Source organism: Paroedura picta, chromosome 5, assembly GCF_049243985.1.
Source record: "Paroedura picta isolate Pp20150507F chromosome 5, Ppicta_v3.0, whole genome shotgun sequence".
Classification (NCBI taxonomy): Eukaryota; Metazoa; Chordata; class Lepidosauria; order Squamata; family Gekkonidae; genus Paroedura; species Paroedura picta.
Window position 1 is genome coordinate 83,483,191 of NC_135373.1, and position 26,034 is coordinate 83,509,224.

The following is a 26,034-nucleotide window of genomic DNA, read 5'->3' on the forward strand; positions in this document are numbered from 1 at the left end:
GCTAAATAGTAAAGAAGACTGCTAGTAAATGATAGATTCAAGTGGGTTATGTTGTAAACCGCCCTGAGCCTATTGGGAGAAGGGCGGTCTAAAAATTAAATAATAATAATAAAATAATAATAGCCGTGTTGGTCTTAAGTAGCACAACAAAAATAGAATCCACTAGTACCTTTAAGACCAACAAAGATTTATTCAAGGCACGAGCTTTCAAGTGCATGAACTCTTCCTCAGATAGCATCATATAGCTTAATTTGGATATTGTGACACAGTTTACTAATTTGCCACAATTTGGTTTTGCCTTATATTTCCAGTTATGGTAGTTGTTCATTTAGTCTGAGGAAGAGTTCATGCACTCAAATGCTCCCACCTTGAATAAATCTTTGTTGGTCTTAAAGGTGTTATTGGACTCAGTTTTTGTTGTACTATTAAATGAGGTGTTTCTGTGGAGGCCTGGATCCTTTTCATCACTGATAAGAAAACTGATGGGCTAGCTTTACCACCCAAGCAACCAAATGGTTACTTTGGGTGACACAATGAAAAAAGGACAAAATACTACTGAAGAGGAGGTGTATAATTGAGTTAGAGCAGGGGCTTCTGGAAATTGTAGTCCATGGACATCTGGAGGGCCATAGTTTGACTACCCCTGAGCTAGAGGTTTGCTTATCTCTGCACTGAGCATGCAAGGCACTTTGGAATCAAAATTCTCTGATCAGGGTACGCCAAACTGAGAATGTTGTTTGTGTTCCATTCTGTCACTTGGCTGCTGAGAAAATGGGGAGAGGATTACTTGTTCCCTTTTAGTGCTCTCAAATGACTGGCCTTGTCTGTCTCTCAGCTGAAGACCAGGCTTAGAGGGTGCCAACTTGTATTTTTATTCTGCATAGGCAAAACAAAAACGGTGCTGGAGATACACAGGGGAATGTGAATTCCCTCCAGAGGGCAGCATTATGCTTCTTTGTCCCACATCATCACTGGGCACACTCAGACAGCACCTCCCCCCTCCTTTTAGAGTCAACAGCTGCCTTTTTGAGACATCATATGGGTGGATTACAAATTCTAGTCAGGGTAAAAGACCCCTCACTGAAGACTCTCTCATCTCTGGGCTGCAATTACTGTGGAATAAACCTGAAGAAAAGCCATGTCTAGTCCAAGATGACAAGGCAGAAGCTGTTCCCCCTTGCCCTGATCTTTTAGTTCACATCTGCTGGAGGGCTCCCACTTGTTCTATTGCCCCAGGTCCTGGAGCTGCTCCTGAGCTTCTTGGCTACAAACTAGTTATTAGTGCTTCCTTTTGTAGTGATTCTGAAAGACTGTATTTCAGACTGACACAATATTTAATTTAGGGGGAGAATACTGTGTTTTTCTCTTCCTCCACTTCAAGTGCAACAAAGTCATGGCGAAGTATACTCCCAAACACTCAAGGAAGATTTTCAATTGAAAACAGAATATAGTGCGTAGTCTGAAGGGTAACCTGCCCCAGTGCCCTGTGTCTTCCTTTCTTCTGCTTTTATGGCTGCCAGCACTTAATGTTAATTGGCTTGCTGCTCTTGGAGCCTGGTCATGCCTTTCAAAGGGACCTCCTGCACTGTTTTCTTGGTCCTGGAGGAATGGCGCTGAAGTAGAATTGTTTTTTCTTCTTCTTTGCTTGAAGCTAGAAAAAGCACTTCAAGTTCAGAGGTATTCTTGCAGACTAAAGACAACAGCAATAATTTGTCAGGGGAGGTGGAGAAAGGACTAAGTTTGGATCATTTTATAGTAAACAGTGACTAATGAGACAAGAAAGCATGGGAAAGTACCAGCCGGTTCAAAGTCACTGGAAGTTGAAAGAACTCTGTGAAGAGACATTACTGATCAAAGGATACTTTCTAGAGAGCATTTAATAATAGTCACATGGCTCAACCATATGTGCCATTTAACCCTTACAAAGGCGCCAGTGCAGTGTCGTTAAGAGAGCTGGATAAGGATCTGGGAGACCTTCTGCCATAGAAATTTGCTGGGTGACCTTTGGCTGGCCATACACCCTCAATCTAATCCACCTCATAGGGTCATTGTGAAGATAAAATGTAGAAGGGAAGAATTTTGTAAGCTCACTTTGAGTCCCTAAAGGTAAAGGTAAAGGTATCCCCTGTGCAAGCACCGAGTCATGTCTGACCCTTGGGGGTGACTCCCTCTAGCGTTTTCATGGCAGACTCAATGCGGGGTGGTTTGCCAGTGCCTTCCCCAGTCATTACCGTTTACCCCCCCAGCAAGCTGGGTACTCATTTTACTGACCTCAGAAGGATGGAAGGCTGAGTCAACCTTGAGCTGGCTGCTGGGATCGAACTCCCAGCCTCATGGTCAGAGCTTTCAGACTGCTGCCTTACCACTCTGTGCCAGAAGAGGCTCTTTTGAGTCCCTAGTGGGGTGTAAATGAAGTAAATAAATAAAGTCATACCTGTAAGTGCCACTGCTGCTGTTGAATGTACACCCATGCCATTTAAGAGCAGAGGTAGTGAGGGCCTCCTCCATTGCCAGCAAAGTGCTCCGTTGGCAGCCCAGAGATTTCTTCTGTTTCCCCTCTCTTGTGATGCAATCTGAACAGGGGTGGTGTTTGTCAGCATGCTGCTACTAACTGGGGGTGGCATCCTTGACATGTGTGAAAGTTTATATCTAGTTAGGCCATTTAAGGGCCACAAATTTATACAGAAGATTATTGAGAAACTTCTTTATGTACAGACAAAAACTGTACATATAATATCAAGACTGGAAACCACCATTGGCATTAAATTGTTTCCCAAGATGTTATCCTCAATATAGCACTTATTCCACATCCTTCCCATTCATGTAGCATTTCTTATTATCTATGAGGCAGGTAAGCTCATTTATATTCCTCTCAACACATTATAAATAAAGAATAGCAACCAACCAGTCTTGGGCCTGCCTGGCTTCTTTGAAAACACAAGCTCAGAGACAATAGAAGAAGAAAAAGAGCTGTTTTTATACCTTGCTTTTCACTACTTGAAGGACTCCCAAAGCAGCTTACAATCACCATTCTGTTCCTCTTCCCACAACAGACACAGGGAGTCATAACTAATCACATCACATTTTAAAAATACATACAAGATATTTTGTTCATATCAACATAAATTATATCAAATTGCCCTGCACTCTTCTTACTTGTAGTGATTTTAGTACTCTGTTTGCAACTAGTGAAATGGTTATTTGACTGGGAGATTCATAGTTAATGATAACCACATGCGATTTTACATAATAGTTTTGTACAAATATACCTTGCATTTCCTATCGACTGTAACATACAGTCACTTACTTTTGGTTTGCCTTCCATTTCAGAAAGGTCTGGCTTCGTAGTAAGACCAGTTGCTGGATATTTGTCACCCCGAGACTTCTTAGCAGGCCTTGCCTATAGAGTTTTCCACTGCACCCAATATATCCGTCATGGATCAGATCCTCTCTACACTCCAGAACCGTGAGTAGTACTTGATTTTAATTTTCTTGAAAAGAACAACCCAATAAATGTTGTAAACAGCTCACTCCAGAGTAATTTTCATTGACATTTGTGGAACTATGTTTTTGACTGGGGCCCAGGTTAAATTTTCACCTTTCAGTTCTGGAAGCAATGTTGGTCTTACTTCATTGAGAGGGTACTTTTTCCTGGTAAGCATGAATTCCACATGACTGTGTCATGTTATAGTCCAATGTTAACTTTGTTAGTCTTTTGTTAGGTGGCAATGGACTCACTTTGTTCTGCTGCTTCAGATCCTCATGACTACTCACCTGAATTTGTCATGCTTGCTCTTGGTATAATGATTAAGTGTGGTGGCCTCTAATCTGGAGAACTGGGTTTGATTCTCTCCTCCTTCACGGGCAGCCTTCTGAGTGACCTTGGGCCAGTCACAGTTCTCAGAGCTCTGTTGTGGGGAGAGGAAGGGAATGTGATTGGAAGCTGCTCTGAGACTCTTTCAGGTAGCAAAAAGCGGAGTACAAAAACCAAATCTTCTTTCCAATAGATGTTACTAGATATTGTTAGCCTCAAATACATCTGTTTATTAGAGGTTTAGTTTTTCTTTTTCTTTTGAACCCCATTGTCAATTACCCGAAGCAGTCTCAAATTGCCTATCCATCCTCTCCCTACAACAGATACTCTGTGAGGTGATGGGGCTGAGAGAGGTCTGAGAGAAAGTGTGACTGGCTGCATGTGAAGTGGGAAATCACACCTGGTTTTCCAGATTACAGGACACCATCCTTAGCCACTGTACCATGCTCGCTCTCTGACAGTTTTATAGGAACATGTCTCTAAGAGGTGGGCAATCCCTGTATTAATACCTCTATAGGTACTCATTGCTCTGAATGTACATGAGATGTAATTTCAGGATTGTCTGATATTGTTCTGTGTTCTTATGGATTTTCATGTATATGAGTTGTCATTTGCTAAAAATGACCAAGGGATTTTTAAGGCTATAGTTGCCTTTTGCATTTTCATGCCTGTTGTGCCATTTCTGATGATCCTGCTATTGGTGGTTCAGTCTAGACTTCCCCCCATGGATTCCCTCTATTTTGGAGGGAGCTGAAGTGTTTGAGCATTTCAGCAGCCTTCTTTGCTCTACACTAGAGTATCCCCATTTAGGCTCTAAAACAGTAACTCTGAAGCACAAAATATCATTTATTTGCTTAGTCACTTGGCCCCTGATGTTTTAAAACTGAAAACATTAAAAGACTGTAATAAAGAAGTGCTTTCACAACTTGGGAGAAAGATGCAAAGGGTCAAGAGACAATCTGGTGAATTTTACATGAGGATAGTAGCATTGGCTTTAATATTATGTCTGCTCCTGTGTAAAGCAAGATGTGAATGTGATTATGGCTTTCTCAGGCTGGAGAGACAGGCAGAAAGAGGAGACTAAACCAACCAGACCAGACATAGACACATGCTCACAAGGCAGGTACAAATTAACCCCCTCCACCCAACTCACCCTTTCTAGACAGTTTTTGATGGGTGAGTCACAAATGCAAAATAATTTAGTTCAGATTATGATCAGAGGCTTTATTGCAAATTCATGTCACTGTGAAAAAAAGTTTGAGAGCAATCAGTTTGATTAGGAATGGGGAAAAATGGGAAAGAAATTAGACAGGTAGGATCTTGACAGAGTTTATAGGTCTACTGGTTTAGTATGCTTTTAAGCTAAACAATGTAGGATTTGAACTGGAAAACCAGCCAAACCTCCGAAGAAAAACTGAAGCAAAGCAGAAATGTTAACATGACACATTAAATGATGCCAACTTACAGTAAACTATACACAGCATTATTGACCACAGTCCCTGATAATTTGTCCAAGTAAATTATTGAATAATTTTGTACAGTGCTACCCTACTGGCTGTATAGAAAATCTCTCTTGAATAATTCAGTTTCACATAGTTTGCATAACGCCAGGAGAGTGAGAGCCTTTCTGATCTCCTGTGGCAGACCATTCAACAATGGAGAAGGCATATATGATTCAGGACCCCTATTGCATCACTAGAAGATCTGAATAAGGATATATACAGCTGGGTGAACTTGGGCCAATCACAGTTCTCAGAGTCTCACCTACCTCATAGGGTGTCTATGGTAGAGAGAAGAAGGGAAAACAATTGTAAGCTTCTTTGAGACTCCTTAAGGTAGAACACCTACCTCCTAAGGGGTGAGGTAGGAAAGGTTATTGTAAGCCACTTTGAATAGTGAAAAGTACAAAACCAACTCTTCTTCTAACTATACAGCTCCTTTCCTCATCTGCATGGAGACAAGCTAGTCTACTGTTAGATACGGTGATTTACTCTCATCTCAAAAACCATTTGCCGTGCAGGGGAATACTTTTCGCCAAAGAAACCAACAGACACTTAATGGCATTGAACAGGCCACAACTTTTATTGAACGATAGAGCGTTGACCAGCATGGGGGAGAACGGAACCAGCCCTCTTGTGGTCCCCTGACCACAAGGCAGCCACACGCGACTTCATCAGGTATGCACGAGGCCCTCCAACACCCCACCGGGCTCCCCGTGCCCCCAATGCCCTGATGGATAGAATGGGGAGGTGACCACCTCTTGGGAACCCGTTGAGGCGTGAACCCCTGCTGGGTTCCGGGCCACCCGGAAATGCGGATCTGCCGCCCCAGCTCATCCTCCATGAGTGATGGCCTCCCGGCACCACTTACCCACAGCCTCTTACGGAGGCCCCCCACAAAAGCATGCCAGCACGCAGGCTGGGCTTGCTTGCCAATGGTTCCTCCCTCATGCCCAAAAACCCGCCAGTTGTGACAATGAAGATTTTTAACAATATACCAAACATAAGCATATAATTATATGTAAATTTGTAACATTTTTCCATTTTTCTTAACTTCAAAACAGATGGCACAATGCCAGAGAACAACTCCCTTGAACTTGTTTAACCCCACGCCAAATAGGGAGGGAGGGTGGGCAATCACGGCAGCAGAGAAGCGGGAAAAAGGCAGAAGCCTCTCAGCCGCTTCCTTATATGGCACGGGCAAAGGAGGCTGGGAAGAGCTGAAATGGCCCCCTCCTCCCCCAGCCATCCTTTTGCCGCGCTGCCAGCTGCCGCCCCAGGGCACGATGGGACGTGTAGTCCCTGCCCTGCTCTTCTCTTCGGTGAGGGCTTCCCCGCGATGGCAAACGCGCCCGGGGTAAGTCCCATTCGCCCTTTTTTTCACTATTTCACACTGTCTTATATATTGTTAGTGAAGTTATCTGAGGAGATCTTGAGTTGTCATAACATTGCCTCAGTTTTTACTCTTTGGTCAGTAAATGTGATCAAAAGATACCATTTTAGGTGTCAGTTGTGGGGGTGGGAGAATTTGCCGGGGCCAGGACAAGATTTGCTGTCTACACTTTGGATATAAGAGTCCTGTGTTTTTCTGTTTAAGAGCGCATTTAGTTATATTTTTATAGCTCAGAACAACCAGATATAGATGCTTCTGAGAGTTAATCAGGTAAGGTGTTAAAATATGGGGAGGGAGGCATCTGTCTTCCCTCATGGAACCTCTGTCTGAAAGAAGCTGTTTTCCAGTGACTTCAGTTTAATAATTTAGAGATGCTGCAGAAAAGGATCTCAAGATCCCTATTCTACCATGGAAAGCTTCTGAATGACCTTGACCCCATCACAACTCTTAGCCTAACTGACATCACAGGATTGTTGTGAGGATAAAATGGAGAATGCGTCCTAGTGGAGAGAAAGGTAGGGTATAACTGAAGGAAGTAGACAGTTTAACTTGAAACTTACAATTCTGGGAAAGTTTCATGGACTAGGCACAGCAAAAACTGTCCAAATCTTATGAATTTGCACCACACCATCTAGCTGTTCTACTGCCATCATTGTAAATGGGATGTTGGCCTGAAGGTATGCTTTTAATGTCCCAAGTACACTTCTACAAGGGAGAGAACAGAGCATCAAGTTAAGAGGACATTTGCCCTTTGGACCACAGGATGTTTTGGTTTTGAAACCAAATACTAAGAAGGTCTGTAACACCCAACAAGATTAATATTTGCATTTGCAGATATTACATAATGTTAATACAGCAGAGTTTGAAACTTCTCTGCTTTGTGTTCTCTCAGCATAACTGTCCAAGCCATTTGGGAATGATAATAAATTATTAATCAAGAAAATCCCTTGTTGTTTCAGCTTAGCATTTGTCTTTTATCTGTAGAACAGAAAGTCCCACAACAGTGTTACTTTGCATAAGATAAACCAAACCTCAACCCAGGAAAGATGTCCTCTTTGAAAACTAATATAGATGTGGTCTGCCAGTTGCATGTTTGCAATCATGTTTGCAATCCTGCTCCCATTGGAGCAGGATCTGTCAGCTTTCCGCAGGGCTTGCAAGATGGAGCTCTTCCACCAGATCTATGGTTGAGGCTGGTGCAGGAGGAAGATCTGGTTGCCCCCCCTCCCTCTTAAGAAGCTACATCATCTGTTAAAACACCATGGGTGACGATTGGTTGACATAGTCCCCTGCTGCATGGGATGGATTGGGGTTTTTCTGCCAGGTTGTTTTTTAATGTTAACGTCTGGTATAATTTTAATGGGGCTTTTAATGGGATTTTATTGTTGTGGGTTATTTCTGCTGTAACCCACCATGAGCTGGCTTGCCGAGAGTGGCATGTAAGAAATTAAAATAATAATAATAATTCCTATCTCTCTCTCATTTGTGAATGATACATATGAATCAACTATTCATATCAGATATTTCGGTTGGAATAAGCAAGATCTGTAACATGCATGATTCAAGAGCATAGGAGGAATATCCTATGGGGGCATTGGAGGAGATGTGTACTTAGCATAGCTAAGGAACTTCCTGATATTTTTCAGATACTCTCCTCCTATGTTTTGATTGGCTGATTTGGAGACTTTCTGCTCCTTTGAGCATACTTCCTCCCTGCTTGCCTACTGAATGAATGCGGAACAACAGGCAGGACTTTCCCCCTTATTTCTCTTTCTCAATAAAACTATTTTATTCTTTTGAGCAGTTTGGTGCTTGCTCTCTTTGCATATTTAAACTTTGCCAAAAATGTCATCCCTAAAATCATGGTAAAGTTAACCCCCAAAAGGGTATTGCTATTAAATTTATTTGCAATGGGAAAACACAAAAAAGAAATAGACTATAAACATATCAGGTTTGAAATTTCACTTATTATTCTGTTTTTTTGTTTTTTTATTGTTCATGATATTTTGCATCATATTAAAACTAATGGAGAAACAAAACCTGGGGATGATGTTTCTTATAATAATGAACCAGAACAGATTTTTTTTTTACCCTTTTATATTTTAGCCTTATAAATCAGTAGTCCCCAACCTTTTTATCACTGGGGACCAGTCAACGCTTGACAATTTTACTGAGGCCCAGGGGGGGGGGAGGGTTTTGCTGAGGGACGTCCCTGCCACCTGAGCCCCTGCTCCACTTACTTTCCCGCTGGTGCCCCTGACTTCCTGCTGCTCTCTGGGGAGCGCTGCCAGCAGCAGCTGTGCAGTGCCATGCCAAGGGGGAGCCCTAGCCATGGTGGCCGCTGGAGAGCACCAAAGGTGAGCCGGCGGCAGAGTGGCAAGGCAGCCCCTGAGGCAGCAGCCGGGGAGGAGGATGTGGAGGAGCCACGGACTGGTACCGACTGATCCATGGACTGGTCCCGGTCCCCGGACCAGGGGTTGGGGACTACTGTTATAAATGACCAAAATTTCAGAAGGTAAACACAGATAGTGAAGATCATTAGTTTTAGTACTATATCTGCACGCACACACTCCACTTTGAGGACTCAACTGAGGTCCATCATTTCTGATAGAACATTCTTTCTTAACCAGGTGAGTGTGTTGTTAGTCCTCTAGATGTTCCCATCTAGAAAGGGAATAATAAATAAGACATCTAGATCATGGCACTATTTGTGGAACTCCCCCTTTCCCCAGTTTTGCTTTCTATGCTTACATTTAGGTGCCAGCTAAAGGCCTCATTGTCTTCCTCTGTTTTTGGTTGAGACTGTATGATCTGGTTTCATTCATGGAATAATGATTGGGTTCCTCAAGCAGAGATTTTATTGGAAGAACTAAATTTGCTGTTTTTTTAATCTGGTTTTATCTGCTGCTTACCTTGTTTAGCTTAATATATTTATTAAGTTGATTTATGTATTTTTATGATGATCAGTTTAAATATGTTGAAAGTTGCTTCAAGTTAAAAAACTTTTAAAAAGTATAAATATTTTAATGATAAGTAATTCCACCCAGTAATACATTCTGTTCTTCTGATGGGGTGGGAGATAGCCAGCTGCCTCATGACTTTTTGGTAGAGGTGTTTCCCCCTCCTGTATGTTAGTTGTTCACTGGTATATTTCAGTACTCTTTGCTCTACAATGTCATCTTTAAAAAAAAAAGAAAAGCTGACCAAAGGGGGATTGTGTAACTATCACAAGAGAAGAAACACAATGGTCATTAAGCATCCACAGTTTCCTGACCTGTTTTTCTCCCCTTTGTTCCAATAAACTCAGCCTTGCTAGTTATGCTTGGAAACGAAATTGTTCCAGACAGTTCATTGGCTTTGATGTTAGTTTTGCAGTGCTTCATTTGGCATTTTACAGTGAGCCAACATATGAGCCACAAAGGCTCGATGGCTTCAGGGAAGCCTTGATTAATCTATGCCATAGCTAATCAGCATTCCAAAGTAGTCCTCTGTGGGCACTTAGTGATCTTGTAGCATCTCTGGGCTTTGGTAGTACCCTCATCTGTGTTTGGATGGGGATTCTTTTATGATCCCACAAAGCTGTAGGACTGGTCTAGGATGCTAATGGAAATATCAATAATGGCTGACTGATTAAGAAGCACCTTGGACAACAGTGAATGATGAATAACACAAGTCCCTTTGTAGCAGGAGATCTTTAAAAAGATCTCAAACATGGTCAGAAGACTTTGACAGTGCTCTCCCACTGAACTTGCAGCAATGCCCCTGACAAAAAAAAGGTTGCTATAGTAAGTCAGCTTTGGAAATCAAGCAAGGTGGTACTTACATTGTGATCGTGTTTTGCTTGAGATTGCTCTCACAGAGCCTTTAGAAGAACTGTTAGTAGCAAAAATAAAAGGACATTGTAAAGCAGAACTTGACACATGAACTTGTCACCTGCAGGAGAACTCAGATTATTGTTCACCTGGTAAGGAGGAGGTCTCATTCCCAAGGAGAGAAGTCTTTTGCAAGAAGCATGGGGTGGGAATTCAGAATAGAAAATGAATACTGAGTATTTAAGGCTTCAGCTCTATTCATGAGCCCTGGGATGTCTGTTTCTATATTGTCATAGGAAAATAAGCACAGAAAATAGGCAGACAGGCTCCTGCTTCCTTCCTTACTAGCTGGCCTTATTCATGCATAAGATATTCACAGAGTGCATTTCTGTGATTCTGGGAACAAAAGCGGATGGCTCGGCACAAATAGCTCAGACATCTATTAGTGAGTTAGAATTTTTTTGGTGGGGGCTTCAGGAACATAATGGAGACCAGAGTGTGACATTTACCAAAAAGACAACTGAGTGTGATGTAGGAATATTGTTTTTCTGCACCCCAAAGTACAATTTTTCCCTTGGACTTGGAGACAACAGGCACATTGTGCTTAGTGATGAACAGGAAGCAAGAATAAATTCAGTGTGAGCTTTTGCTTTGTGATGGAGCAGCACTGCCAGATTTTGAATCATTGGTGCCAGAAATACTTTACAGAAGACAAATGGCAAGAATCAGGATGGAAGGCAGATCTCCAGCTTCTAATAAAAGTTTTGTTTGAAAATATATGAGCATTCTGATACATGGAAACCAAGTATACTGAAATAGTTCTTTATGGACTACATTTTGCCCAGTGATACTTCTTGACATGTAATAACTTTTCATTTTAATTCCATGGCAGGGATACATGTCACGAGCTCCTGGGACATGTACCTCTCTTTGCTGACCCTAAATTCGCCCAGTTTTCCCAGGAGATTGGACTGGCCTCGTTGGGAGCATCCGATGAAGATGTCCAGAAACTTGCCACTGTGAGTCACTAATGAAAGGGACTGAGAGTGTGAGTCGTCCTCGATCCTTAAGAATCTGCCTTGCTTTGTGAAATAAACAGTATTTTTTTCAGAGGATGGTGACACTTCTCTCCAGCCTCATATACACATCCCTCATTCTCTTTTAATAGCTTTGGTGTCCTTGTTAATTGCTAAGAAATAGCCAGCATCTGAGGGAGAGGGAGATGAGGTAGAAGGTGAAGGGGCTGATCCCCTCTCACTTTTTTTTTAAAGTTTATGTAACAATACAGTATTATTATTATTATTATTATTATCATTATCATTATCATTATCATTATCATTATCATTATCATTATCATTATCATTATCATTATCATTATTAGATTTATTTCCCGCCTCTCCCGATAGGCTCGAGGTGGGTCACAACAACTAATCCCATTAAAATTCCCATTAAAATATCAATCTACTAACATGGCAGCTAAAAATCCCATCCCTCCCCCAATTATTAAGAGGTGAAGAGGAAAGGATAGGGGAGTAGCGTACACTCCAACTCCTAGGGGGGGAGTGATGTCCCTGATTTGCTGACCCCAGCCTCAATCATAGACCTGGAGGAAGAGCTCCGTTTTACAGGCCCTGTGGAAAGCTGACAAATCCTGCAGGGCCCGCAGATCACCCGGGAGCTCATTCCACCAGGTAGGGGCCAGGACCGAAAAAGCCCTGGCCCTGGTCGAGGCTAGGCGCGCTTCCTTCGGGCCGGGGACGACCAACATGTATGATAAATATTTACAAAATCTAGTAGAAAATGTCACAGAAAAAAATTAAAATACAGATACAGAAAAAGCACCACAAATGCCCATTTAAGATTTATTCTCTACTTGCCCACGCTACTGTGTGGTCTGTCATTTATTACACTCAGTTAATTAGACATATTGCCAAGTTCTATGCACGCCTTGAATCACTGTGCCCTCAGCATGGATGGGGAGGCATTCTGACATTGCATTAAACACAAACTACAGCTTTGAATGGCAACCGCCGGCTTCCTCTTTCTCTGTCGGTTCTAGGATGGGACTCCATATAAAATGGAGAGAGAAACAAGCCAGTCTGCATTGACAAGACATAAAACAGGGGAGGCCTTGTATGAGCAAGAGCTCCATAAGATCTCCCGCATGTTCAAGGAATATGTTGATCATGCGCACTGATGAGAAACAGCTCTTCCCCCACCCTACCCTTTATTGCTCAGACATAAAAACGTGACACCTATGGATTGCTTTAAACTTTTGTGTTGAATTTATGATGGTTTTTGCTAGAATTTTTTCTATTTATACACTATGTGTTTCGAAAGGCTATAAATACTGAAAGAAATCCATAGTAGTGTGGGTTTTTTTGGCAGCTTTAGAGAACTTTTTAAAAGTAACAGGGTGGAGGAGGTGTAAATATTTTTAAAAATTTGAAACAATGCAGAAAAGTAACACCTAATTTGGATGCACAATATGTACAGATGAAAACAGAGCAATTGGATTATTTGGACATATTTTAATGCTACTTAGGTCCATTACTCTATGGGAGTGATTGGCTGCTCTGATGAACATGCAGATGTGGAAAATGTTTGCTATCTGGGCAATCAATATATGTGCACAGAGTGTGTTGATTCAGAGAAGAAATCAGAAGGTTCTGCAGGCAAGAATCCCAATCATGTCCCATTTATAAGTTGGGGGAGATTTATCCCACACTCATGATATACCTGTCCATTCTCCTGCCCTGTCTGCAGATGTGCCCAATTAAAGAAACTGCTCTCAGACACTAATTGACTCCATCAAACTCTTCCTTCCCTGCTTCCCCACCTCCTTGTTTAAAGCTGTTTTTCAACCTCTGTCTCTTATGCAGTTAAAACTACACTTCCGTCTTAGCTCTCTCTTAGTAGCATCTATTGTGACATTTTAATCTAGTGCTGGAGAATGAAAACCACACAATATCTGCTCCTTTCTTGTTGCCCTAGACCAGGGGTAGTCAACCTGTGGTCCTCCAGATGTTCATGGACTATAATTCTCATGAGCCCCTGCCAGCAAATGCTGGCAGGGGCTCCTGTGAATTGTAGTCCATGGACATCTGGAGGACCGCAGGTTGACTACCCCTGCCCTAGACAACACCCCCCCCCCAGCAGCAATGAATTGCTTCTGAATTTTTCAGAGACTAGAAGTTCAGCCTGCTCTCAGCTGTTCTGGAGGGCCACTACAAGAAAATTCCTCTGTCACAGAGATTATGCCCATGTCCTAGTGGTGAGACAGAAACAATAGAACATTAATTATTGCACTCTCATTGCACAGGCAATTTAATATGGCCAATTCTTGACAGACTCCAAAGTCTTTCCTCAATGGATAAAGTTAAGAAACTTCTTAATGATGACAACAATCTAACAGTTCTCCGCATTGCTGTGCTGCTACTATTAAATTGCGTAGCATATACATAGGACATAAAATATGTCCTCCGATATACTGTTGGTTTAAATATGTTTCTAAAAACACAATTTTTTAGCATCTACTGATATTTTAAATGTATCTTTACAGTTTGGTCTGAAAGACCATAAATAAATGTGTTGCTTCTGAAATTTGAGAAAATGTAAGTTTTGCAAATGCTTATTGTGGTTGTTGTTATAAATATCCATTGTTTATCCTTGACTAAATGATAACATCAGTAGAACAAAGTTTGAGTCCAGTGGCACCTTTAAGATGAACAAAGTTTTATTCAATTTATTTAAGACTTCATTCTGCCAGATCAACATGGCAACATATTTGAGAAGCAGTCAATGTTACAGTAATTGTTCTTTTAAAAACACATCTAAATATGTGTATATATTGAGCTTACATGTCACAATATTAGTATATATCAATGCTAATGTACCCATTTAAGGGAAATTTGCAAAGTGACTCTCTCCTAGGGAACATTAAAAAGCTCAAAGAGATGGAAGTTGAGATTTGTCATCACTTCAGTGCATTTAAGACTCCTCAAGTCTTCTTAAAGCTTAACAGAATTCGTTTGATCCAAACATGAGTTTGCTAGCTTTCTTTTTACCAAGAGAAGATTGCACAGATCGGATCTAATACATAAAGAAATCAATGGTAGGCCAATTGTAATTTGGATAGCATCAACGGTAATTGGTGGCAATGGAAAGTTTGGCAATCCCTGCCCTAGAACTATGATCATAGCTTCTGCAGTATAGCACATAGACCATGCAGTACAGCACATGCATGGCAGTGGCTGCACCAGGCCGCTGCTGGTTTCTAGCAGGGGGTAGTATGTCCCGCCACTTCTGAGATCACATGGGGGAAGGAATTCCCCTGGCACACACAGACTGCCCTGATATTGTGCATGCACAAGGACAATGTCGGGGCTGAAAGAGCCCTCCTAACCACTACACCAAGCTGGCTGTACACATACACTACTAGCCAGAAATCCTATTTCGCCCAGGAATGCAACGGGCACTAGCGGTGGCCCCCTCAATGGTGCTGCCACCACCACTTCCCTACATGTGCATTCCACATGGCAGCTTGGGCAACATCCCCACAGCCGGTCAGCCTGCTGCATGAACTGGTAGCCAGGCTGAGAGGCGGGCTGACGAGGGCACTGCAGGAGCGCCTTCCTCGGTGGCCAGGGAGTGTCTGGCCATGAGGCTGCATGTGTGCCTCACACCAGCTTCTGGGGGTGGGCGCTCCAGGGGCCAGCCCAATCCGGGTGTACCTAGCTTTGCTGAGTATGCCTGGATTGGTCCGTGGAGTCGGAAGCAGTGACCGGACACCAACATGTGGGCCAGACAGGCAACAGACAGGGCTATATTCTGTGTATATTCTTTTTGTGTGTATATTCTTTTTGTTCAGAATAGTTCATAATCAGCCACAGATGTTTCTGATGTGATCTTATTATTGCAACACTGCAGACTATGATACTGATTTCTGGTTACAAACCAAAGTCAAAAACTTCCACACAGGCATCCATTTATATTAAAAGTGCCTGCAGAATTCTGTAGTGTTCAAGATGGTGATCATATGCTGTAAAATGGGACACCAATCAGATTAGCAGAGGGGCGCAAGACATGATTTTTTTACATGTGTTTTTTTTTAAAAAGCTTTGATGTTATTTGTACTGGAAAACCAAATCTGCATTATTCGTTGTTGTTTTTACCAGTCATGCAATCAGACCTTTTAAAAAAAGCAGGTGTGAAAAAGAAAAAAGCGCATAGCTACCCAGACGTCTAGAGTAGCATAAGTGGCAAATTCTGAATGTTTTATGGTGATGTCTAAGACCTCATATAATGAACATTACCCAGCATGTCAACTTTCAGGCAGAAAATGGTAATAGATTTTGATATTCAAGTTAATAAGAGAATAATATGAGCCTGACAAAGCATTTGCATGCTCATTACAGCTGCTATTTTCAGGGGAAAGCATCATCATCATTAAGAAATTGCAGAATCGACAATCACAGGCCTCTGCTGAACTTCAATTGCTCATGCTGTGAATCTGTGATCTGCCAGAGTGGCAAAAAGAAAGGAAGAAAAAGGGAGAAGTTGCTCTTGAAAATAGCCAGATGAATTCTATAATATCAGGAGCAACCAAAGTCATTCAATAAATAACTAATACGAGAACCAGCTTAGTACAGTGGGAGACCCAGCTTGCTGTAGTGGCTAAGAGTGGCGGCCCCTAATCTGGAGAAAGATGTAGACAAACTGGAGCGTGTCCAGAGGAGGGTGACAAAGATAGTGAATTGTTGTCTCTTGCCACAGAGGGACAGACCAGAACCAATGGGATGAAATTAATGCAAAAGAAATTCCGTCTAAACTTCAGCGGTTTCTCATTGGAACAGGCTTCCTCAGGAGGTGATGGGTTCTCCATCTTTGGAAATTTTTAAGCAGAGGCTGGATAGCCATCTGATAGAGAGGCTGATTCTGTGAAGGTTCAAGAGGGTAGAAGGCTACAGTAGATGAGCATTAGGGTTGTGTGTGTCCTGCATTGTGAGAGGGGGGTTGGACTAGATGACCCAGGAGATTTCTTCCAACTCTGTTATTGTATGATTCTATGTTTCTGAGCTTGGCTCTTGTGACACTTTCTTCCATGGCCAGGGAAAATCTGATTGCCACTTTGGGGTTAGAAGGCGAATTTCCTCCAGACCAGACTGACCAGGGATTCTTATTTTCGGGGGTATGGGCATCATCTGAACATGGAATTGTGGTCACTGTGGGTGGACAGGTACTTGTGATCTTCCTGCATTCTGCAGAGGGTTGGAATAGATGACCCTGGAGATTCCTTCCAACATTATGATTCTACGTTGTGATGTTCTGGCTTCTACCATAGAGAAAATGGCTTCTAGTTGGCCAAATACCAGAGCGTTGCATGATATTACTGACATTATGACATCACTTCTGTTACCAGAAGTGATGTTGCCACTTTGCTGGGCCTCTCTCCTTGCTCTTGGCAAGTCCCCCTGCTGGCTAGCTGATTGGTGGAGGAGGGACAGGGGCTCTCCTACCTCCTGCAAGGTGCTGGCAAACCTCCCTTTCATGTGTTCTGGGTATTTAATGCTGCTATTCATGAGGTGATTGCCTTAAACACTGGCCACTGTAAAGAGTCGTATAGAATTAGTTAGCTGATTTTTTCATCCAGGTTGATGCTGATTGTTTTTATGGGTAGTCAAATGAATAAATGAACTTTGGACCCAATATGATTGACAGCCAGAAAATTCTAAGTGTAGATGCAAACTAGAGCTTAATTAATCATTTGATCATACCATGTAGAAAAGTTGGCATCTTTGCATTAAAAGGCACCAGGAATGAGTAATGTAAAATTATCTTTGATTTTTTAAAATGGAGATGTGATATGATCTCTTTGTCAGAGCTGCTTTATACAATTTTTATAAACCTTTTCATAGAACCAAACGCTAATTTTGTCATTGTCTGGAGTTCCCTCTGGAACGTATATTACCTTCATTTGCATCTAGCCGTTCTATTAAAGTATGCACATATAAATGAATGTCGAATACATCCCTGCATTATTCATTGTTATGCTTCAACTTGAGCATGTGTGTGTGTATATACACACCCAGAGAGACACAAAAGAAAGCTGTATGATTATCATAGTAACACCAGTTAAGGACCACAATATCCTATCTCCCAAAGCCATAATGTATTTTGGACCTGGGTTTCTAGTTTCAGAAAACACTACAATTAACTGCAATGCTATAGAGTGAGGGTCTTGTATTAGACCTTTGAATGACCATAGAATGAGAGAAACTGTCACTGGGAAGTGGCAGTGGAGAAATCTGTCAGTGAGCCTAGATGGGGAAAAAATGGATTTTGAGCTAAACTGGGGATTTAATGAACTTTTCAAAAGAAAGACATTAAATAACTGAGATGAGGGCCACAGGCAGCCTTCCTTTCAAGAAGGAACAGCCATCTTTCCAGGTGAAACAACACTTGAAAGAAATGATTTTTTCACAGCCGACATCAGCTCCACAATCCCAGCCTGAGTCTTTGCATGTCTTTTAGTGTCTAGGAATGGTTAGAGTTAGAAACATGTGAATTGACTAAGTTCAGAAGCCTCTGGCTTGTTCTTGAATGCCTTCCTTAAATAACCTCCTCCAATGATCCCTTATGCCCTTTAAGCACCCTGCCATGCTTATAATCATTGGAGCTCAATAGATTTTTTTCAGGCTCTCTTAAACACAATCAAGACAATAATGATCTTCAAAAATCCATCATTAAGAGAGACTCTTGGATGGGTCAGGTGGGCAGAGTTTGGGGCCCTACTGCAATGGGGAAAAGAAAGCTTTAAAACTTTTCATTAGAAGTCATTGTATTACAGTTTTAAACCCTTTTGTTTGAAATATTCTTGGGAGGGGTGAATTATTCATGGTGCTATGCACTCACTGGTTCCATCCTACAGATGGCCACATGTGAAGAAGTTAAGAAATGGCTTAAATGTGATTGTTGGTCAATGAATGACTGAGCCATAAGCAGATTTATGATGTAAACAATTATTAGGATCACAATGCAGCATGGCACTCATCTTTTGTATGATCTTGATTTGATGCTTCTCAACAAGATCCTTGACTGTATTCATTCCTACTGGAGATCTGCACACATGCTTTAGAGAGCGTAAGGTTCTTCATTAACCTGCCCAGCCTGGTTAATATAAATGTATCTCATTCTATTTTCTTGCATTGTCTGAGCCATATTTTCATGAAGTTCAAATGGATCTTTTTATTATCATTTGCAAATCTGGTCCAATTAATGGTAACTTCCGAACTCTCAGTGAGTGTCTGTCTTGACAGAACAGAGGATTTTCCTGGCTGGTTAGATTTTTTTTTATATAATGAAGAATTTTCACTGGATGAGACTTCTACATTTCAACATAGGGCCAGACATCTCCCTAGCCAACTAGCAGAGTGGGAGTGGTGAGTGATATCATGGCTGATGGGATCCAGTCTCCATACCGCTCGAATAGGGAAAATTTAGCTCTTGGGCTGAAGTTGAGAGCCATCTTTGCCTCAAGTGACCCATTCCCACCTTTAAGCACCTGGTGATAGTAATGAGTGGGGAATTTTTACTGACATATGTACCTGAAAACATCCAGTCATGCATTAAAATCCTAGCTTTGGGGAGGAGGAGAGAGGTAGGGTAAAGCGATGGTTTGAGTAAAGTGCTATATATCTATTAGTACCATCCTAATTGCATCCCAGAAGGAGATCTAGATTATGGAACCTTCAGATAGGAGGAAAACTATTATGGGATATTACACTGAGACCCTTTATTATGTATGCATTAATCCGATGCTGAAAAGACTTCTTAATAATAGTCTCCTCTCTAGTATGTTTACAAATTTCTGACAAGTAACTCAGTAGTGACTCACCTGTCTCATCTATATTTATGATTCATTCTTCATACATGTCTTCACTGCTATAAAAAGCCTTCCAACAGATGCTAAACTTTGTTTGAAGAAGATTTCATGTAAGAGCTGTGAAAAACCCTCCCCTTTGGGAAATATTCTTAGCAGCATAATTACTCTTTTCCCTTGTTCGGTCTTTCAGTTTCATATAACTTGATGTCTTCCAATTTTTGCAAAGTAGATTTAGATAGAATCATCAAGAACAACATAAGAACTTTGGAGTTTATTTTACTTAATATACACAACAGAAATATAACTCTTTGAAATACTTTGCTTTTTCCTTTTCTTTATTTTTCTTTTCTTTTTGCTGTCAAATTGCAGTCAACTTATGGCAACCCCATAGGGTTTTTCAAGGCAAGATACATCCCCCCCTCTCTCCACATCCATCCATCATCCATCATCTATTTATATTTGTAGGCCACCTGTCCCACTCCTGACAACTTGTGGTGGCTAACAACAATTAAAAACATACAATAAAAACCATACAAAATATATACCACATAACCCCCAAGACCCCAAGAGGAGCCAGCCTCAAAGCATGCCCTGCTGCCCATAAGTTGCCCTGGCCTCCTGGCCTCTTTCAACTCAGAGGACATAGGGCAAGCGGGGCAGTCTCTGAGTGCCTTCTGGAGATGGGGGGGGGCTGCAGGAGGCCCAGGAACAGTTTTCCTGCTGGTCCTGTGAAATCCAGGGTGCCTAGGTGTCTCTGCCCTGAGAATGTTTACTCATGAGTCAGGGCAAATCAGTTTAAATCAGTTGCACTCTGCCAATGAAGGTCAAGCACGTTAAATTGCATTCAGACAGCCAGGAAAAGCCTCTACCATGGGAATGTTTACTCATGTGTAAGCCATAGCTCTCGGCCAAGACATTTTAGCATACTGCTCATTGACTGTTAGGGGATTCTTTTCCTTTAAATTTGGATCTTCTGTCCAATGGCGTCTCAGAGCAATCCAAGGAGGGAGACACTCAGGTATTTCTTACATGAAGTGGCGATTGTGTGGTTAATAAGGCTTGCTATTTGAGAAGGAAGGAGTGCTTTTGCCTTTGGTGTTCTCTGTCTCTGTCTCTGTCTCTGTCTGTCTCTCTCTCTCTCCCCCCCCCATCCCCATCCCCATCCCCATCCCCATCCCCATCCCCATCCCCATCCCCATCCCCATCCCCATCCCAAGCAGCTCTTTCTTCCAGGGGAACTGATCTCTGCAGTCTGGAAAGGAATTTTCATTCTGGGGTTCTCCAGGTCCCACCTGGAGGCTGGCACCCTGACCAGTGGTGGGGATGCCAGCCTCCAGATGGGACCCAGAAATACCACTTCTGAGGTTTCTCCAAACGAAGAATGTTTCAGGGGGTTTCTCAATGGTAAAAAGTTGAAAAAGCTGACATAGAGGCAGTAATTGAGAAACTCTCTGTAAGTTCCTGCCAACCAATGTAATTAGGGTTTCCAGTTTCAGGTTCAGAACTACCAGGAGCTTTGAGGGTGGAGTCTGGGAGCATGCAATTTAGGGAGAGGAGGAACCTTGGTAAGGTATGATTCCATGCAGTCCACCTTCTAAAGCAGCCATTTCCTCCCGGAGAAGTGGAATAAATATTTAGAATGAATTAATTAGCCACGTATGTATTCTGGAAATCAGTCATAATTTCAGGTGATTACCAGCCCCCACCTGGAGGGTGGCAACCCTCTCCATAATGCCTTTATTTTAAAGATGGTTTTGTCTGGAATATTTTTGGTGTCTTGACAAACGGGGGCTAAACACTGTAAAGGGAAATGATGTTACAAGGATTTCATGGAAGGCAGCATCGCTTGCAAAAGAGTGTGGGAGGGCAGCGATGATAGACGGTTGCCCAGGCTGTGGTGTGTAGCTTGGCATTCAGAGAATCCCTTGTCTAGGAGCCCTGGAAAGGATGTCCAAAAGACCGATTCTGCTTCCCTTGAGATAAGCGTGAACTATTTAAACAGCCAAAACTAGAGCAACAGCTTGAAAAAGAAATGAACAAGTGTTCACTTAAGCTACTCAAGATAACTTTGAATTTAAATGAACATGACATATTTTTAATACCAGTTGGAGGAAGAGCTGTTTTCATTGCGTATTGTTCTCTCTTCAGAATGCTAGGATGAATGAATAACATTAAACTTCAGATCTCTGACCCTGCCAAAGATGAGAAATAAATTGTGTGGGAATGAAACAGGACTTTCCAAATATTTCAGGCAATCAAACTGGCACAGGAGCCCTGGTTTTTCTTGTTGTCCCCCAAAACAACATGAGGTAAATTTACAGAGTAGGATTTTAAAATGTATGACAGTTCTGTGATGGAACATGATGATAGGAACCAAGTGACAGGTTTGCTGGATCGTGGAAATTCGGTTGATGTCATTTACTTGGATTTTAGTAAAGCTTTTGATAAGGTTCCCCATGATGTTCTGACGGATAAATTGAAGGATTGCAATCTGGATTTTCAGATAGTTAGGTGGGTAGGGAATTGGTTAGAGAATCGCACTCAAAGAGTTGTTGTCAATGGTGTTTCATCAGACTGGAGAGAGGTGAGTAGTGGGGTACCTCAGGGCTTGGTGCTTGGTCTGGTAATTTTTAACATATTTATTAACTAGGGGCAAAGCCCGTTGTATCCAAGAATACAACGGGTGCTAGAGTTTGGCAGTGGGAAGAGGGAGGGGAGGAGTTGTCCAGTCTGTAAGGGCATGGGGTTGAATGTGTGTGTTGTGTGGAAGGTTGTGGTAGCATGGTGGCAAATGAGGCCATGGGTGTGGAGATATGGGTGTCAAGAACCTGTGGTTTGGAATGTTCGTTGAGTGTGGGACTGACCTTTGGGAATTATGGCATAGTGATTACAGATGAGCTTTCCAGAGCCATGTCTTCAGATAGGTGAAGGGAAAATCAGACTGGAGACTCTTCTTAGGGGAAGATTACATGGCAACCAATTCCTCCCAGTTCTGTGTCATTTCCCTTCTTGTATGAATTAGGCCACAGACACCGAAATGCCCCTCTGCCCTAATACACATGGGGTAGTCACAGTACACAGGTGTCCACCCTGTTCCTGCTTCTCCATTTTTTCACTGTTGATAAAATGTTATGTGCCCACATGCTTCTTTCATGATTGCTCCTTAGAAGAACAGATTTTTGTACCCTGTTGTTTACTACCCAAAGGAGTCTCAAAGCGGTTTACAAATATCTTTTCCTTTTGTCTGCCCACAATAGTCAACCTGTGAGGGATGTGGGGCTGTGAGAGGTCTGAGAGAACTGGGAATGGGCTGCAGTGACCAAGCAGGCCTCAGGTGTCTCAAAGAATTTTCCAGTCGTCTTCTCTTCCTTTCCCCATAGCAGACTCCTCATGAGGGAGGTGAAGTAGAGAGCCTCACATAGAAGCTGGCAACCGTAAGAGGAAGACTGTGCACAGCAGTCTTGACCTTAGTAAGGTTTTTTATACTGTTTTTTTTAATTTGCAAGGCCAAAGTTGAAAAAAGTTATTTCAGTTCCCATTTACTTGATCACTATTTACAGTTTCAGGCTGTAAATATTTATTTAGATCTTCCTGCACTTTCCGGACTCACAGGACTGATGCTGGTCTGCCTGTCTGCGCCCTAGAATACAAACAGTTGCTGGTAAGGGCTGGCCATAGTCCATAGCCCAAGAGGGACACACCTGCACCACTCCCTCCCAGGCAAGAATGGCTCCTTTGAAGGCTGGACTCTGAGGCATCCAACCCAGGGGTAGCCAACCTCCAGGTGGGGCCTGGAGAGCTCCTGGAATTACAGCTCACCTGCAGAGTATAAAGATCAGTTCCCCAGGCAGAAAGGGCTACTTTGGACAGGGTTGTGGTAGAGAAGAAACATTTAAGGCCTCCCACACAGGTTGTTGTTGAATTTAAAGACTTGAGGACTACTGCACAGGGTAGTTGTGCAGATGGAACAGGAGACAAAAGAAACTCTGTAACAGCATCCAGTTTCGTCTGCAGAGTAATGCTGTGCAGTAGGCCTCAAATCTGCAGAGAGTTGCAAAGAAGAAAAACACATGGCTTGGCTGTGTCTAACCCCCGGCCAGAGCAGTATTTTAAGTGAAAAGGGGCTTTTCTGTGGCCTCCCTGTCAGCCAACTGTTTGGCAGACAGGGAAAGTTTCCCACTCTCAAAAGGAATGCCTTCAGGCTCCCCTGCATTGCTCTTGGAAACGCCTCCCTCCCCTCAGTCAGGGGCTGTCAGAGGCTCCTTTGCAACAGGCCTGAAGAGATGGGGAGAGAGAGCACTCTCCAGCCTTCTGCCAGCTCTGTCAGGGTTCTGAGGCAATTTACAGTTGGACATGACAGTTAGGACAGGCTTGGGGTGAAAAGGGCTGGCGCAGCCTGTCCAAGCCTCTGTTCTCATCCCCCTTGGCTGCCCTGCTGACCTCCTCTCCCTGCAGTAGTCAGGAGCAGACTGGCAGCCATGTCACCTGATTGCCCTGGAACTCTGGTCTGTCCTGGTGAGGGCCCAATTGGAAGGCGCTTTGCGCCTTCCGATTGGCCCCTCCTCTTGTCAGTCCAGGGCCAAGCGGCCAATCCAGGAGTTTTGATCACGGACTCAGCCCCCCCCCCCCCCAACTCTTCTTACTGTTTTATTAAGAGGGACAGATGATCTAGATGTAGGGGTGGAGGGACTTCTCATCAAGTTTGCAGATGACACCAAATTGGGAGGACTGACAAATACTCCAGAAGACAGAGACAGAGTTCAATGAGATCTAAACACAATGGAAAAATGGGCAAATGAGAACAAGATGCAATTTAATAAAGATAAGCATAAAGTTCTGCATCTGGGTCAGAAAAATGAAAAGCATGCCTACTGGATGGGGGATACGCTTCTAGGTAACACTGTGTGTGAACGAGACCTTGGGGTACTTGTGGATTGTAAGCTAAACATGAGCAGGCAATCTGATGCATCGGTAAAAAGGGCAAATGCCATTTTGGGCTGTATCAACTGAGGCATCACATCAAAATCACAAGATGTCATAGTTCCATTGTATACAGCACTGGTCAGACCACATCTGGAGTACTGTGTGCAGTTCTGGAGGCCTCACTTCAAGAAGGACGTCGATAAAATTGAAAGGGTACAGAGGAGAGCGACAGGGATGATCTGGGGCCAAGGGACCAAGCCCTATGAAGATAGGTTGAGGGACTTGGGAATGTTCAGCCTGGAGAAAAGGAGGTTGAGAGGGGACATGATAGCCCTCTTTAAGTATTTGAAAGCTTGTCACTTGGAGGAGGGCAGGATGCTGTTTCCATTGGCTGCAGAGGAAAGGATACGCAGTAATGGGTTTAAATTACAAGTACAACAATATAGGCTAGATATCAGGGGAAAAATTTCACAGTCAGAGTATTTCAGCCGTGGAATAGGCTGCCTAAGGAGGTGGTGAGCTCCCCCTCACTGGCAGTCTTCAAGCAAAGGTTGGATACACACTTTTCTTGGATGCTTTAGGAAGCTTTGGGCTGATCCTGCGTTGAGCATGGGGTTGGACTAGATGGCCTGTATGGCCCCTTTCAACTCTATGATTCTATGATTCTATTCTATGAACCAAACCATATATCATATCCATGATTATCTTTCTGAGTTAATGCAAAACATCCATTTATAGATCCAAGTGACCTAGAGCAGTGGTCCCCAACCTTTTTATCACCGGGGACCACTCAACGCTTGACAGTTTTACTGAGGCCCGGTGGGGGGGTAGTTTAGTCCTCTACTCTCAACCACTGCCCTAACGCTCTCTGACTCTGGTCGTTATGGTAATGTTTAAACATCCCTTCAAAATACGATACAGACATGCCATAACAATGAACATAAGGAACATTTTATTTTCATGGAAATTTTAACTCATGACAATGACAAATCAATGGGAACCCTGAGCTTGTTTCTCTGCAACAAGATAGTCCCATCTGGGAGTGATGGGAGACAATGACACCCGAAGTGTGTTGTACAGGGCCGGGGGGGGGGGTGAGAAGGCGTCCTTCGGGGCCCACCTCCAATTAGTTGACGGACGACATATGGTCCACAGTTTGGGGATCGCTAACCTAGAGTAGGGGTAGTCAACCTGTGGTCCTCCAGATGTTCATGAAGTACAATTCCCATGAGCCCCTGCCAGCAAATGCAGAAACATGGGTCATGTTCCTGCCAGCTTTTTTGTTGCTCAAAATCTCCCTTAACTGTTTTTCTTCCCAAGGAAGAAAAAGCTGCTGTTGAGTGGGGTAGAAGAGTATGTTTTTGTTGGCAGAGTTTAAATCTATAATGTGCAAAGCTCTAGCTGCTTAAAGAATGCATAGTTTTATTGAGAAAGTAGAATTAAAGCCCATTGTAGCTGATACAATGGGTGCTAGCATGGGGGAGGGGGAAAACAGCACAGAGAGAGATAGAGAGTGATTAAGAGAGAAAGAGAAAGAGGACAGAAATAGATAAAGAAAGAAAGAGATAAAGAGAGGGAAAAGAGAGTGATAGTAAGAAATACAGATAGAAGGAAAGAAAGTAAGAAAGAGATAGAAAGAAGAACAGAGATACAAATATAGAGAGCAAGAGAAGGGAGAAGACACAGAGGAGTACAGAGAAAGAGAGAGA

At 42.7% G+C, this 26,034-nt stretch overlaps 1 protein-coding gene across 1 annotated transcript in view; it reads left to right on the top strand.

Annotated features, from left to right (window-relative positions):
* TPH2 (tryptophan hydroxylase 2) overlaps nt 1-26,034 on the top strand; it is a 79,870-nt gene that overhangs the window by 33,909 nt on the left and 19,927 nt on the right. The window contains exons 7-8 of the mRNA XM_077338830.1: nt 3,331-3,466; nt 11,411-11,537. Coding sequence (XP_077194945.1) covers nt 3,331-3,466; nt 11,411-11,537 — 263 coding nt within the window. The remainder of the gene's footprint in view (nt 1-3,330; nt 3,467-11,410; nt 11,538-26,034) is intronic.